This window comes from Tetrao urogallus, assembly GCF_951394365.1.
Source record: "Tetrao urogallus genome assembly, chromosome: 1".
Taxonomy (NCBI): Eukaryota; Metazoa; Chordata; class Aves; order Galliformes; family Phasianidae; genus Tetrao; species Tetrao urogallus.
This window is the reverse complement of record NC_136813.1, coordinates 3,638,524-3,651,717: the sequence shown is the minus strand read 5'-3', so window position 1 is coordinate 3,651,717 and position 13,194 is coordinate 3,638,524. Positions and strand designations below refer to the sequence as shown.

Genomic DNA, 13,194 nt, shown 5'->3' with positions numbered 1-13,194 from the left:
TCCAACAGCTCCCCATCCTTCCTGTACTGGGGGCTCCAGACCTGGACGCAGTACTCCAGATGATGCCTCACAAGAGCAGAGTAGAGGGGAACAATCACCCCTCTTCTGATGGAGCCCAGGATACCCATTTGCCTTCCGAACTGCAAGGGCTCACTGCTGGCTCATGTTAAGCTTTTCCTCTATCAAGGCCCCCAGGTCCTTCTCTGCAGGGCTGCTCTCAAGGACCGCTCCTTCCAGTCTGTATGGACGCCTGGGATTCCTCCGGCCCAAGTGCAAAAAACTCTGCACTTTGCCATGTTGAACCTCATTAGATTCACCCAGGCCCACCTTTCCAGCCTGTCAAGGTTCCTCTGAATGATATCCCTTCCTTCCACTGTGTCAACCACACCACTCAGCTTGATGTTATCAGCAAACTGGACATAGAGCCATTGATGACCATCTGCGGCATTTCAACCAGTTTCTTATCCATCGAGTGGTACCCATCAAATCCACATTCCTCCAATTTGGAGATAAGGATGAGGTGGGGGACCATGTCAAAGGCCTTGCTCAAGTCCAGGTAAATGACATCGGTCGCCTTTCCCTTGTCCACCAATGCCGTCATTCCATCATAGAAGGCCACCAGATTGGTCAAGCATGACCTTCCCCTGGTGAAGCCATGCAGGCTGTCTCAGATCACACACTCATTCCTCATGTGATCAAGCACGTCATCCAGGATGATCTGGATGGGTGCCCATCTCTTACTTCTGTAGGGTGGCAGCAAAGAAGTGGTTTTATGTTAAGAAGAAGAAGGTGATGGGATGTTTAAGAGCTAGAAAAAATATTCCTAAGATTGATTCCCAATGTTTTGGGTAATCCATTCTGAGGAGATGGAATAGCAAAATCGTTGCTGCTGCCTGGGGAAGACAGTTTTGTGTTTGTTTTTATTTTCCCTCCCTGACGGGTGCATCTCTGTCATGCATGTATTCTCTTTGTCTAGGAGCAACCATCTCATAGAGAGGTAGCTGAACATCTCCTGGACAAAACCAAAATCTGCCAGCCCTATCAGTCCTCTTGCTAAGCAGTTTGCTTCTCTGCTGCATTTGGAAGTCTGTACAGAAGATGCTTTCCTGGCACCAGGAGCCAGTTTGAGAATCAGTGCAAAACTAATTAGCTTACAAATCTCAAAGACACAAACAAAAGCAATCTGGAAGCCTTTGAGAAGTGTGGTCCAAACAATCACAAAGGTTTCTTTCCCTTATTTCAGCCACCAAAGTATCCAAAACTGTGGCACCCTGATGCAACTGGACGCCTAAGATCTAGCTCATGCCCTGTCACCTGTGTGTGAAAACTGATGGGGCTACCATTGCCTCCCAGGGATCATCATGGAGGTCCTCACACAGTGCTCACCTTTCTGCCTCTCCAGGGTTATTAAAGATGTGGCAGTTGGTTCTTCCTTCGTAGGGACATCAAGTGTTTTTTTATGCCCTGACCTCTCATGATCACACGAACCCAAAACCTGGTGGTGAAAAAATAAAATAGAGTAAATCTCTCAAACAGATATCCAGAATCGGGGCAAGGTGGTGGGAAAGGAATCACTTTGTGTGAATTGAGAGCATGGGCCTCGCCTTCCCTCACCCTGCTCATCCACGTGGGCAGTATCCATCCCATGTTGTTCAAATGCTTTCATTTCTGGTCAGTCAGATGACCTAAATGCTTTTGTTGAGCTTGTGTTGGTGCCCTCTGGTATTTAATAGATAAAACTGATGTTTTATTCAGCAAGAACTCCCATGAAGCAATGCTGGGAAGCACCTGCCTCTCTTCATTGACTTAGAATCATGGAATCTTAGAATGGTTTGAGTTGGAAGGGACCTTTAAAGGCCATCTGGTCCAGGTCCCCTGCAATGAACAGGGGCACTCACAGCTCCATCAGGTGCTCAGAGCCTGGTGACCAGGAATGTCTCCAGGGACGGGGTACCCACCATCTCTCTTGTCAACATGCATCAGTGCATCACCACTCTTATCGTAGAAAAAGGCATCTTTGTTCAAACCCCAGCACTGGCACTGATAACTGGCATTTGTTTTCCAAGGCTGCTACCCATAGAAATCAATAATAACCTTTTCTTTGCTAAGGAACTTCCTTTGTACCCAGGAGCAGAAGATGCTGAAAAACAAATGAAGCTTGGATTGCCCCCTGGCATTATTCCTGATATTTAAAAAGCCGAACCAGTTTCCCATTGGTTTCATTAGCTTTTCTATCCTGCCATTTAAACAGAGATGGAATTGGCATGCTCAGTATCTGCAGATGCTCCCTATGATTCTCTCAGGGGTTTCTCTGAAGGGCAAGATGCCCAGAGCTCTGTGTCCAAAGCTCCAGGACTCCTCTGAGCTGCTGAAAGGCATTTTGATATTGCAATTTCAGATTATCATCCAGGAGTGAAGGATATTCGGGTCCTGAGAGTGCGGCTGAGAAAGGTCATTGTAAGCCTCAGGACTAATGCTTCTTGGAGTCATTTGTATCTTAAGCCATAATGATATTTCAGTGCTTAATTCTCTCAGATAACCAGTGAGATTTGGGTACCGAAGTCCTGGGTCTGTACACTGCTTATATGGACGCCTCGAGCAGTGTCCCAGAGCATCCCTGGGTGGGGAGGTGTCACATGCATCTGTGTCACTGTATCCATGACAGTGGTTTTCTGGCCCTCATGACGTGAGCAATGGGTTTGACGTCCCCTCTCTTCTTGGTTTCAGGCATGGAAGAAGCGCTGGTTCGTCCTGCGCAGCGGTCGGATGAGCGGCGACCCCGACGTCCTGGAGTACTACAAAAATGACCACTCCAAGAAACCCTTGCGTGTGATCAACCTCAATTTCTGCGAGCAAGTGGACGCGGGACTGACCTTCAACAAGAAGGAGCTGCAAGACAGCTACATCTTTGACATCAAGACCAGCGACAGGACCTTCTACCTGGTGGCCGAGACTGAGGACGACATGAACAAGTGGGTTCGCAGCATCTGCCAGATCTGTGGCTTCAACCAGTCCGAGGAGAACACAGGTACCATGAGAGCCAGGTCCTCAAACAAAGCATGCCCCATCCCATGCTCTCAGCAGGACCCGAATGCTCTTTCAGTCAGACCTATAGGAGGAAGGTGCTGCTCTGTGCAGGGCTAGAGGATCTGGAGTAATCTCTGCATGACTCTGCTTGTATTTCCCACCTTTGATATCCAAAGCAGAGCAAGTTTTGCCTGTGCAAGCTACCTAATTCACTTTTTCCCTATGACTGTAGCCCTCTGAGCCTCTTATGAGAAGTTGATGGGGTTTGGGATAGCTTTTAGCTGCAGCCTTTGTCCCCATCCATTACCACATTCCCCTTGAAAGTCATGGGAATCAGCAGTGAAAATTCCCTTTGTTCAGCAGTTTCAGTCCCTCATTGGAGAGCTTTACTGGGATTGCAGGACCATGTCTTTCCTCCTGCTTTGGCTGTCCCCACCACTGTGATTGTACTGTGTGATGGATGTGCATGTCCCTATCTCCATCACTATTTCCTCCTGAGAAAAGCTTGGGTGTAAGGAGGTAGATATGGGATAGTCTCCTGGAGCAACAGGACCTATTCCACTCATCATTTTCCACCATCCAAACCCAGCTGTGCTTTGGCAAGCTGCTGCAATCAGTGCCATTGAGCCACCTCCACATCCCCAGCATGGCTTGGGGACTTTCACAACCACCTCACCAAGCCTGGCCCTCAGAATGGTGCCACCAGCTTCCAGCCCTCCAAGGGCTCCACAGCTTGCTCAGAGGCACTGGGAGAGGTCACATCCAGCACAAGGTTGGTCTGAGTGCCTGGGGTGCAGCATTGTGGTCTTGATGTTCTTCCTATCAGCTGTGGGCATCTTATCTCTACCTTGGTTTTATCTCATCCGGGCCTTTATGTTATCCATGCCTTTACCTCATTGCGGCTTTCCCTGAGGACCCAGCATGCGCTGCCAAAGGATGTGGAATGCTGAGTCCTTTCAAACCTCCTTCTGGCACACACAATAAACCCTCTCTGTGTGCATTACTGTTCTATCTCATCCCCAAAGGATCTTCAGAAATCAGCCTCGAAAAGCACCTAATCAAAGGGGGCTTGGGCTCCATGCTCTGCGTTTATGTAGCAAGCTCCCCTTAGCAACATCCAGCTTGAGTCTGTTTTGGTCCAGTGCAGAGCAGCTGCAATCTGCGTGAGCTGAAACCCTGCCAAGATCTCGTCAGGCAGGACAGCAAACAAAGCATCACAACAGCACGCCTGCAATCTCCCCTGAGTGACGCATTAGAGGGGACGTCACCTTGGCAATGGGTGTACAAGTGGCAGAAAGGATCCTCGATAATGCCACGAGTGTAATCCGGCAGGGAAAGGTCAGGCTAAATAAATTGCATCCTGTTGCGATGTCAGCGACGCAGCTTATTGAGAGCTGTTTGGTTGCAGGATTTTCTATTTTCATCGATCACAGAATCCTGTGAGTTGGAAGGGACCTTCAAAAAGGCATCTGGTCCAACTCCCCTGCAATGCACAGGGATACCCACAGCTCCATCAGAGCTCATCCAGCCTGACCCCAGGGACGGGGGACCGCCATCTCTCTGGGCAGCCTGTGCCAGTGCTTCCCTACCCTTACAGTAAAAGATGTCTTCCTTACATCCAATCTAAATCTCTCTTTTAGTTTGAGTTTTGCGTGCATGCAGCTGGGGGAATTTGTTTTCTTCCCATTTAGTAAAACGAACTTCCATTTGGGGACAGCAGGATCGATACTGGACTTTGCTGAAATATAAACCTGAGCATCAAAAGGAAAAACAATCTTGTGCCTTCAAGTGCATCTGTCCCAAAGGGAACATAGGATTTTTCAGGCTGCAGAGATGCAAGTGATGTTCCCCACAGGACCATGGAGTGACATCAGCAAATGAGAAACAAAACTCCTTATTTGTAACTAAATCACAGCTTGTTAGTGCTGGAGGGAAAGTACCCACTTGAAACAGTACCCAGCTGCCAAAGAGCAGTTTTCTGAGTCAGCTGTGAAAGAGCCTGCGACAGGAATGCAGCAGATGTGGCCAGATGCTATGGAAAGAGGGAGCATGAATTATGCAGGACTGGTGCTTTGCTTTGGTGCTCGCAGGAATGGTGACCTCTGCAAGACGCCTTTCATTCACCATCCCTGCTAAGCAATGTGAAAACACCATTTCTGTGGTTGTCGCAGAGTGGCTGAGGCTGGAGGCACCTCAGGGTCCTTCCAGGCCATCCCTGCCTCGGAGCAGGGTGCCCAGCACCATGTCCAGGGCTTCTGGAGCTCCCCCAGGAGCAGCCCCCAGCCCCTGTCTGCTCACTGCACACAGCAGTGAAGCCTGGTGTCCTGAGGGACCTCCTGGGCTCCAGGCTGTGTCCTGGGACCTCTGGGCCACACTGATCAGCATGGTGTTAAAAGTCAGTAATTGGATGGACAAAAAGCAGCAGGAAAAGATAAACATCATAGGCAGTAGTAGCTCTGTGCTAATTGTAGCAATTAATTACCTCCACCCACTTCTCCCAGCAGTCAGGCAGTGTGGTGTAATGAGATCAGAAACCATTGGTGAAGCTCCTGTGCACATCTGCTTTTTCTCGTTCCTGGGGGATGCGGGGCGCTGCCTGCATTATGCCAACCCCACGGCCTGGATCTGGCCTCAAAACCAGGTGGCTCCTGGCTGGGTTCATAGAATGGTTTGAGTTGGAAGGGACCTTTAAAGGCCATCTGGTTCCAACTCACCTGCAAAGAACGGGGGCACCCTCAGCTCCATCAGTGCTCAGAGCCCATCCAGCCTGACCTTGGGTGTCTCCAGGGATGGTGCACCCACTACCTCTCTCGGCAACCTATGCCAGTGCCTCCCATTCTTAGTGTAAAAAACTACTTCTTTCTTATATCCAGTCTAAATCTCCCCTCTTTTAGTATGAAACCGCTTCCCCTTGTCCTGTCACAACAGACCCTGCTAAAGAGTCTGTCCCTTCTTTCTTACAGCCCCCATTCAGATACTGAAAGGCTGTTATCAGATCTCTTCCCAGCCGGGAGAGCACTACATCACCAGCAAAGGTGCTTGCTCGCTACAGGGTACCTCCATTGCTTTTTAGCACAGCCAGTGAGCAAATGAAACCTGAAAGAGACTACAGGCAGCAAGGCTGGATGCATACTGCCTTGCAAGGATTGCAAGAAAAAAAAGCAAAACGCCTTTGCAAGAAAACAAAGAAAAATAGGCCAAAGAGCCCTTTGTTGCTTCCTTCTGCCAGCAGCTCAACAGGAGATGGTAAATTTTCTGATGCTTGGTTTTTACATTAGTGGGTTGTGTCCTGTCTAGACTAGGAGGCTCTGAGGATTAAGGCACGGATGGAGTTTAGCGTGGTGCTGCTGTCAGTGACCGCCAGCTGTGCTCCACATCTGGCTCATCAAAAGGAGCTCGTTTCAGCCTCAGGGACTGACACGGCTGCCCCGGTATCACCAGTGAGTGCCCCAGCCTGGAAATAGCTGTGTAGCAGTGAGAACGTTTACTAAAAGAGGGGAAATTAAATTAGATCTGAGGTGTTTACCCAGACGGAGCGCAGCTCTTTGTTTCTGCAAACACCTATTTACTTAGGTAGCTAATTACTGCTTTGAACAAGAGGAGCCTTGCAAGGAGGGACGCTGTGCAACAGCTCTGCCTTTAATCCAAACTGTGATGCTTCCTCCATCTGGAGACAAAAGGCAAAAAGTCGCTGAGGTTTTGCTTGCTTTTATCAAGTTTTAATCCATTCTGGGTGGGAATGTGGCTAGTTATGTCCCCTCAGTGGATTGCAGTGTGTATGTGCTTAACACACCCAAGGTGCAGCACAAAAGAAGGCATCAGCTTTGCTCTGTTGACCCTTGTTTTCGAGAATATTTCTTGTTATCACACAGCTGTTGGGTTCCCAGGGCCCCTCTGCTGGGTGCTGTGCCCAGAGCCCGACTCCGTGGCCGCAACGCTGAGTTTCCAACCATCTGCATTTTCCCTGCCCTAGTGGGCAGGCAGCCAGGTCTGTGCTGCGAACTGTATTTTCTCATACAAGCTTTGCTTGTCGGGGGAAGAAAGAACAGAAAAAAATATATATGTCTATTATAACAATCCTGCTAAACTTATCTCATGTGCCTTTAACTCCTTCTGGAGCCGATGCTTCCGCCAAAACTCTGACGTCTCCTATTTCTGATAGGACTGAGAGGTGCAGCTACGTGTGTAATTTAATTTCTCATGGACCAGTGAGTACATCCTTTCAGGGGACCCATGCCCAGGTTACTTATTTCAGATGGGTTGGTACCTTCCTGTTTCTGCCCCCATCCATCTATCTTCTCCTTTTCTTCTGCCATACGATGTGAGCTCTCTCTCTGGTCATTGACTCATGGACACCAAGCAAACCCTTGGTGGGTTTTCATGTTTTATGAAAACCAATTTGCTGCCTGTGTGCAAGAGATTTTTCCCCACAGTGGAGGGAGGGAAGGCAGTACGTGCTGAGGTTTCAGTCTGCTTTGCACAGTTGGTGTCTCAGCTCAGCCATGATGTCTCACCCAATGCTCAAGGCTTCCCAAGTGCTCGTACTACGGCTTTGTCCTAGTGAACAGCAACCCAATCTCAGCCAGGCTTTTCAGGCCACAGTGAAAAATCAAAGAGAAGGAGCAGTGATGCATTAGTGGATGAGTAAACGTCGCTGCTCTGAGCTGAAGACTGAGGGTGAGCAGAGCGTGGGAAAGGGCCGGCGCTGGCTCCTGCCCATGGGCTGTGCTTGGCAGCAGTGGCCTCTTCCACCCAGCCTGGGCACACATGTCCCCAGCCAAAAGAGAGTCATCAAGTGCTATTTTTTTTCTTTTTTTTTTTAAATATCATCTGGGATTTCATTTCTTTTATTTCTTCTTTATGAATTCAGCGAGGTGCTCCCAGGATCTGGCTCCCTCCTTGCTCCATCTCTGAAGCATGGCATTAATGTGTTGCACCCTGGCTGGGATCAATCCTCAGCGCTCAGCAGGTTTTTACCATCTCACAAAACGCCAGCCAGGGCCCAGCATTAATGTTTAATGGGGATCTCTGTCTCTCTGCCTGCAGAGGCTGCAGAGCTGTTGGTTTCCCAGCTGTAAAGAGGGGACTCTCCTTCCGCTTTCAAGCTTTTTCAGCTTACTCCCAACCTTGCATGCGTGGGCTGCCTGTAGTCTGTGCTGCTCAGTCCATGTGCTGCTCTTGCTCCCTTCTCACTTCTTTTCCCAATATGCCTTGGTCCCAGTATCAAGCCAGCAGTGCCTGTCGCTTTGCTGATTCCCTGCAACCAGGGAATAAAACATAAACCAGGTTTATGTGAGTGTTTGTTGAGGTGAAGGGTTAAAACACCACACAAAGGTACCGCCCCCAAATTCTGTCCAGTGGACAGGAGCTGCCCGAAAGCTCAGCAAAGGGGCTACAGAGTAAGACCAGAGAAAAAACATTGATTTGTGTGCCACCCACCACCCAAAACCACCACCAGATGGCTGGTGTTCACCATCCTTGCATGTAGGAGCAGGGTACCAGGGAAGGTACCCTGGGAACCTAAGCAAAGCAGCAACCCCAGGGCAGCCCCCACTTTCCACTGTCTCCACCTCTGTTGTGGCCAGGAGGAATGAGACCAAAGGGGAAGCACTAATGACCAGGTACTTCCTTGCTATTGTACCCGGCACACGCCTGCTTCCTTCCCTGCTCGCACCCTAGATTAGCAGTGAGCTGTGCTTGGAAGCATGCTGATGTTTGAGAAATGGGAGAAAGGAGGGAGGTGTAGGCACGTCCTTGTGTCTCTGAAAGCACCCAAGCCCCATGTGCTGTATTTTGGGATATGTCACCCTTGCTGAATCCTACACCCTCCAGCTGGGTCAGAAGGACTTGATGCTTCGGCTCCTATCAACTCAAGTTGATTTGCCTTGGGTTCATCTTAATAACCATAGCTGGTCATCATCTTACCTAGAGGCCAATCTGTGTCCCAGCAGACGGCACAGTGCTCTATGGCAAGAGATGAGCAAGGTTATCATGGAATCACAGAATCATTAAGGTTGGAAAAGCCACTAAGATCATCTTGTCCAAATATCAACCCATCAGTGGTTGAGCTGAGCTTGAACCATGGTGGGTATGAGGCAGACTTGTCTTAGTTCACTCCATGTATCCAAGCATGTCTTGTTAACAAAGACGTAATGCACTCTGCCCCATTCAAGATTTGGAGGTGGCCTGCACTAGGGCAGCAATATGGAGTTCCTCTTTGAGCCCCTTCCTCTCACCCTAGGGATGTCACCCTGCAGCAATCCCTGTAAATTCAGCACTTCCTCAGTGTTCTCATCAGTGCTTTCTGCACTCAGCATCATGGAGCTCTTCTTTTTAAAACACAGTAATTCACATCTAGACCCACTGGTTGCACATCTCAGAGTCATTTGGATCAGTTTCACCTGTCCTCTAATGTGTGTGAAGAATTCCTAACAGAGGAAACCTCTGTGGCTGCAGATTTGCTTTGGGAGAACAAGTGCAGATGTCACATCTCAGCCTGATCAAGGCCTGATCCAGTCTAGGTAGTATGGATAGGGAGACCCAGAGGCCTGAACAGTTTGCTCCAGGCTGATGATTGATCACCACGTGCATGTGAATGCCTCCTTGTATGAGTCCCAGTCCATCCCTTAGTCATCCTGCCTCTTTAAATTTGCTCCAAACTTCCCTGACCCTGGCTTTCCTGAGCTGAAAACAGCAAGTTATTTTAAGATCCGACACTGTTCAGCTTTTATTTCAGTGTAAACAATACCAGAGATGGAGTGGTCTTGGCACAAAAGAGCAGCTTGAGAGCAGTTAAGTGCCTGCTGGCTTTTCCCCCTCCTTTTTCCCTCTTTGCCTTTGGAGATGAGCTAGTTCAGGTGCTAACGAGTCTGCTAAAGAGCAGACTGCCACTGGCAACCAAGGAATTTGCTTCCTAGAAGAAGGAAGCAGGGAGAGACAGTTGCTGATCCCTACCAACCCATTGAGGGCTCCTTACTGTGGTTCACCTCGTGTTTTGGCTCTCCACTGCAACCAGTGCTGCTGTCAGTGAGACTCGTGGTTGAAATAGGGCCCACTTCTGGGGAGAAGGTGGAAAAAGTCTGAAATGGGGTGAATCATTTGTGCCCTAAAAGTGTTTGTTTCTTTCCCGGGACTCTCCAGGAAAACAGCACTGCTGAGCTCAGGTGGAGACTTTACTCCTAAAATGATGCTGAGATGAATCCGATCCATCTCAGAGCTGCTGCCAACACTTTTGAGATGTTTGGCTTTTCAGGTTGTTTCATCTGACATCGTTCTATTTACGCTGAATGAGGATCAGCCCCTATGCTAAGAGTACATATGACACTGGGGGACATGGCTTAGCAGGCATGTTAGTGACGGATTGGCAGTTGGACTTGATGATCTTTGTGGTTTTTTCCAACCTTAATGGCCCTATGATTCTGTTCTTCTACACCTTACTCTGCTTGCTGTATCCAGTCCTTCACCATGTCGTGTTATCTGCAGAAACACTGCAGAACTGGAGTCAACACAGCACTGCTACGATGGTCACTGTCCTTAATACCCAGAGCAGATTGTAAGCCTTTGTATGCCAGGAAAAAGACCAAAGCAGGGATACAGAGGAGTTTGGAAGCCGGAACCAAAAGAAAAATTCTTAAGGTGTCTACGTGATTACAAAGCCAAGCTTCTGGGTTCAAGAGTCTGATGCCATTGAACAAAGAATCATAGAATCATTTGAGTTGGAAGAGATCTCTAAAGGCCATCAGGTCCAACTCCCCTGCAGTGAACAGGGACACCCACAGGTGCTCCATCAGGTGCTCAGAGCCCATCCAGCCTGACCTTGGGTGTCTCCAGGGGCAGGGCATCTACCACCTCACTGTGCAACCTGTACAAGTGCCTCACCATACTTATCATAAAAAACTTCATTATATCCAATCTAAGTCTCCCATCTTTTAGTTTGAAATCTTTTCCCTTTGTACTATCACAACAAATCCCGCTAAAGGTCTGTTCCCTTCGTCAGCAGAGCATGTTGTGATATAATGGTTTCAGACATCTGAGGGTTGCAATGCTGGGTCAATATTTTCTTTAGAATTTGGGATTAGGGAATTCAGGATTTTTTAATTTTATTTTGACTCTGGCCATTTTGGGAGAGATGAAGATGGAAGAATCTAAGAGATCTCTCAGCCTTTTAACTGTAAACCCGTAGCCATTCCAGGAGAGACTGCCAGTAGACTGGTGTCAGTTGAGTCCCCTCTAACCATATCCTACAGTGATGGGAACAGTCAGAGGAGCACCAGATTTACCAATAAGGAGTGCTTCTGTCTTTTCTGCAAATAATAAAAACATTAACCTGCAGATTAGAAAATGTACATGGTGCTGTCCAAAAAAAAACCCCAAATATTGCAGGTGCAATGCAACCTGGCTGAACTCTGTCGAGAATGAATATGGAGCTGGAGGTGTGGGGCTGTTGGGGAAAATTCTGCCCCTTCCTGGACACAGTCCCACTGAGTTCACTGATGTAGGGCTGGGATTTAAGTTGGGAGGGGAGGAAGAAATGTGAATTTCAGGACTTGGGAGGGGTTTATTATTATTAGAGCAAAGTCACCCAGCCTTTCCAGCACAGGTTTCCAGCAGATGTTGGCAAATTGTATTCACGCCTCTTGGTCCTGCCCAGGACTCACTTGTGGACCAGATACTCTGAATCAGAAAACCATCTGACATAATTCTTCATTTTCTAATTGGCTTTTATCGCTACAAGCCCTGCAAGCATCAGGTCAGCCCCATTAGTTTAATGGGCACAGAGGAATTTTTAGAATGACTTACTGACCGTGGAAAAACGAGTGCAGCAGACAGTATCAGCATCAGATCAAAAAAGCAAAATCATGCAAGGCCTTTGAAAAGAAAAACAGCTGATGGGCTTGGAGCAAAGCAACCGATGAAGCGGTACAGTCTGAGCACTGCTGAGGGAGGGAGGGAAAGAGGGAGGGAGGCATTTTGGGTGTCAGCCAGCTGGGAGGGAGGACACAGCCAGATTTGCCTGTATTTATATTTCCCAGAAGAGTCTTGGGCCGTGTAGTGCTGGGATTTGCTATGCTGCACGAGATCTTCAGAGCTCTGGGGCATTGGGATGAGACACAGGCCTGCAAGTGATGGTCTGTGTGTAGAGCTCAGCCCCGGAAATGTGATGGAAGCAGGACCCCAAACTTGTGTGCGAGCAAGTTGGAGGATGAGGGAGAAAACCACAGTGACCTCTGAGTCAGATAATTTAGGGCCGACATGCCTCCCTTTTACTTCCCCCCGTGTACTCCATGACTTCCCTTTCACTTCCCCCATATGTTCCATGCTGTTCCCCCAAAGCATTTAACGTGGGCCTTGCTTTCTACCTCCTGAGCACTGCTTGAGAATCACGCTCTGAAGGCTGGGATAGACTCAAGCTCTCACTTTGCAGACCCCAATACCTGTTTGTTTTTCTGGTTTCTGTTGCTTTACATTTCCAATTAAAACAAAGATTTTTTAAAGCCTGCAAGTGAATATTCTAGTGGAGCAGGAAGGAGCCTTGAAGCTGTCGATTACTATGAACTTTCCATGACACCGCTCAGCATTTGTTTCCAGACTGATTTTTATTTATGAATGCAGTAGCATTTATTACTGATTTTATCAGCAAAGATAACACTTCTTCCTTAGATGTTTTCTACGCTTCGGTTATAATTACTGCCTGCTTCTCAAACATATTTCTGCACTCTTTGGTGTGGCACAATGTCAGAGCTGCAACGACGGCAGTTTATTACTGGGACTGTGGGGTTACACCTGATTTGAGGAACGCATACAGATTCCCATGTTCCCATGCATGCCTTCATCTGAGGACATCTCTCAGAGACCCTCATAGTGCTGATAGAGCCAGGAACTCTGTTTTCTGCTGAAGTGGGGACTGCACAAGCAGAAGGGAGACATCACCAAGACACAGCATAGAGACATTGGAGCATCTTTTCTTCTGCCTGCAGCCATTGGGTGTTGGAGGCAGCACGGTGATGGTACCCGTCCCACTCAAGCTGGAAATGGTGTTAAAAGGCACACTTGGCCACAGCTCCTGAAAAAAACATGGCTTAGTGGAACTGGTGGCAATGAGTCGACAGTTTGACTAGATGATCGTAATGGTCTTTTCCAACTGTAGTGATTCTATGAAAAATGAGA

General features: G+C 48.3%; 1 protein-coding gene across 1 annotated transcript in view; it reads left to right on the top strand.

Moving 5' to 3' along the window:
• Nucleotides 1-13,194, top strand: part of GAB2 (GRB2 associated binding protein 2) — a gene marked incomplete at both ends in the record, with an annotated part of 86,161 nt that overhangs the window by 48,328 nt on the left and 24,639 nt on the right. The window contains one exon of the mRNA XM_079549404.1: nt 2,728-3,028. Coding sequence (XP_079405530.1) covers nt 2,728-3,028 — 301 coding nt within the window. The remainder of the gene's footprint in view (nt 1-2,727; nt 3,029-13,194) is intronic.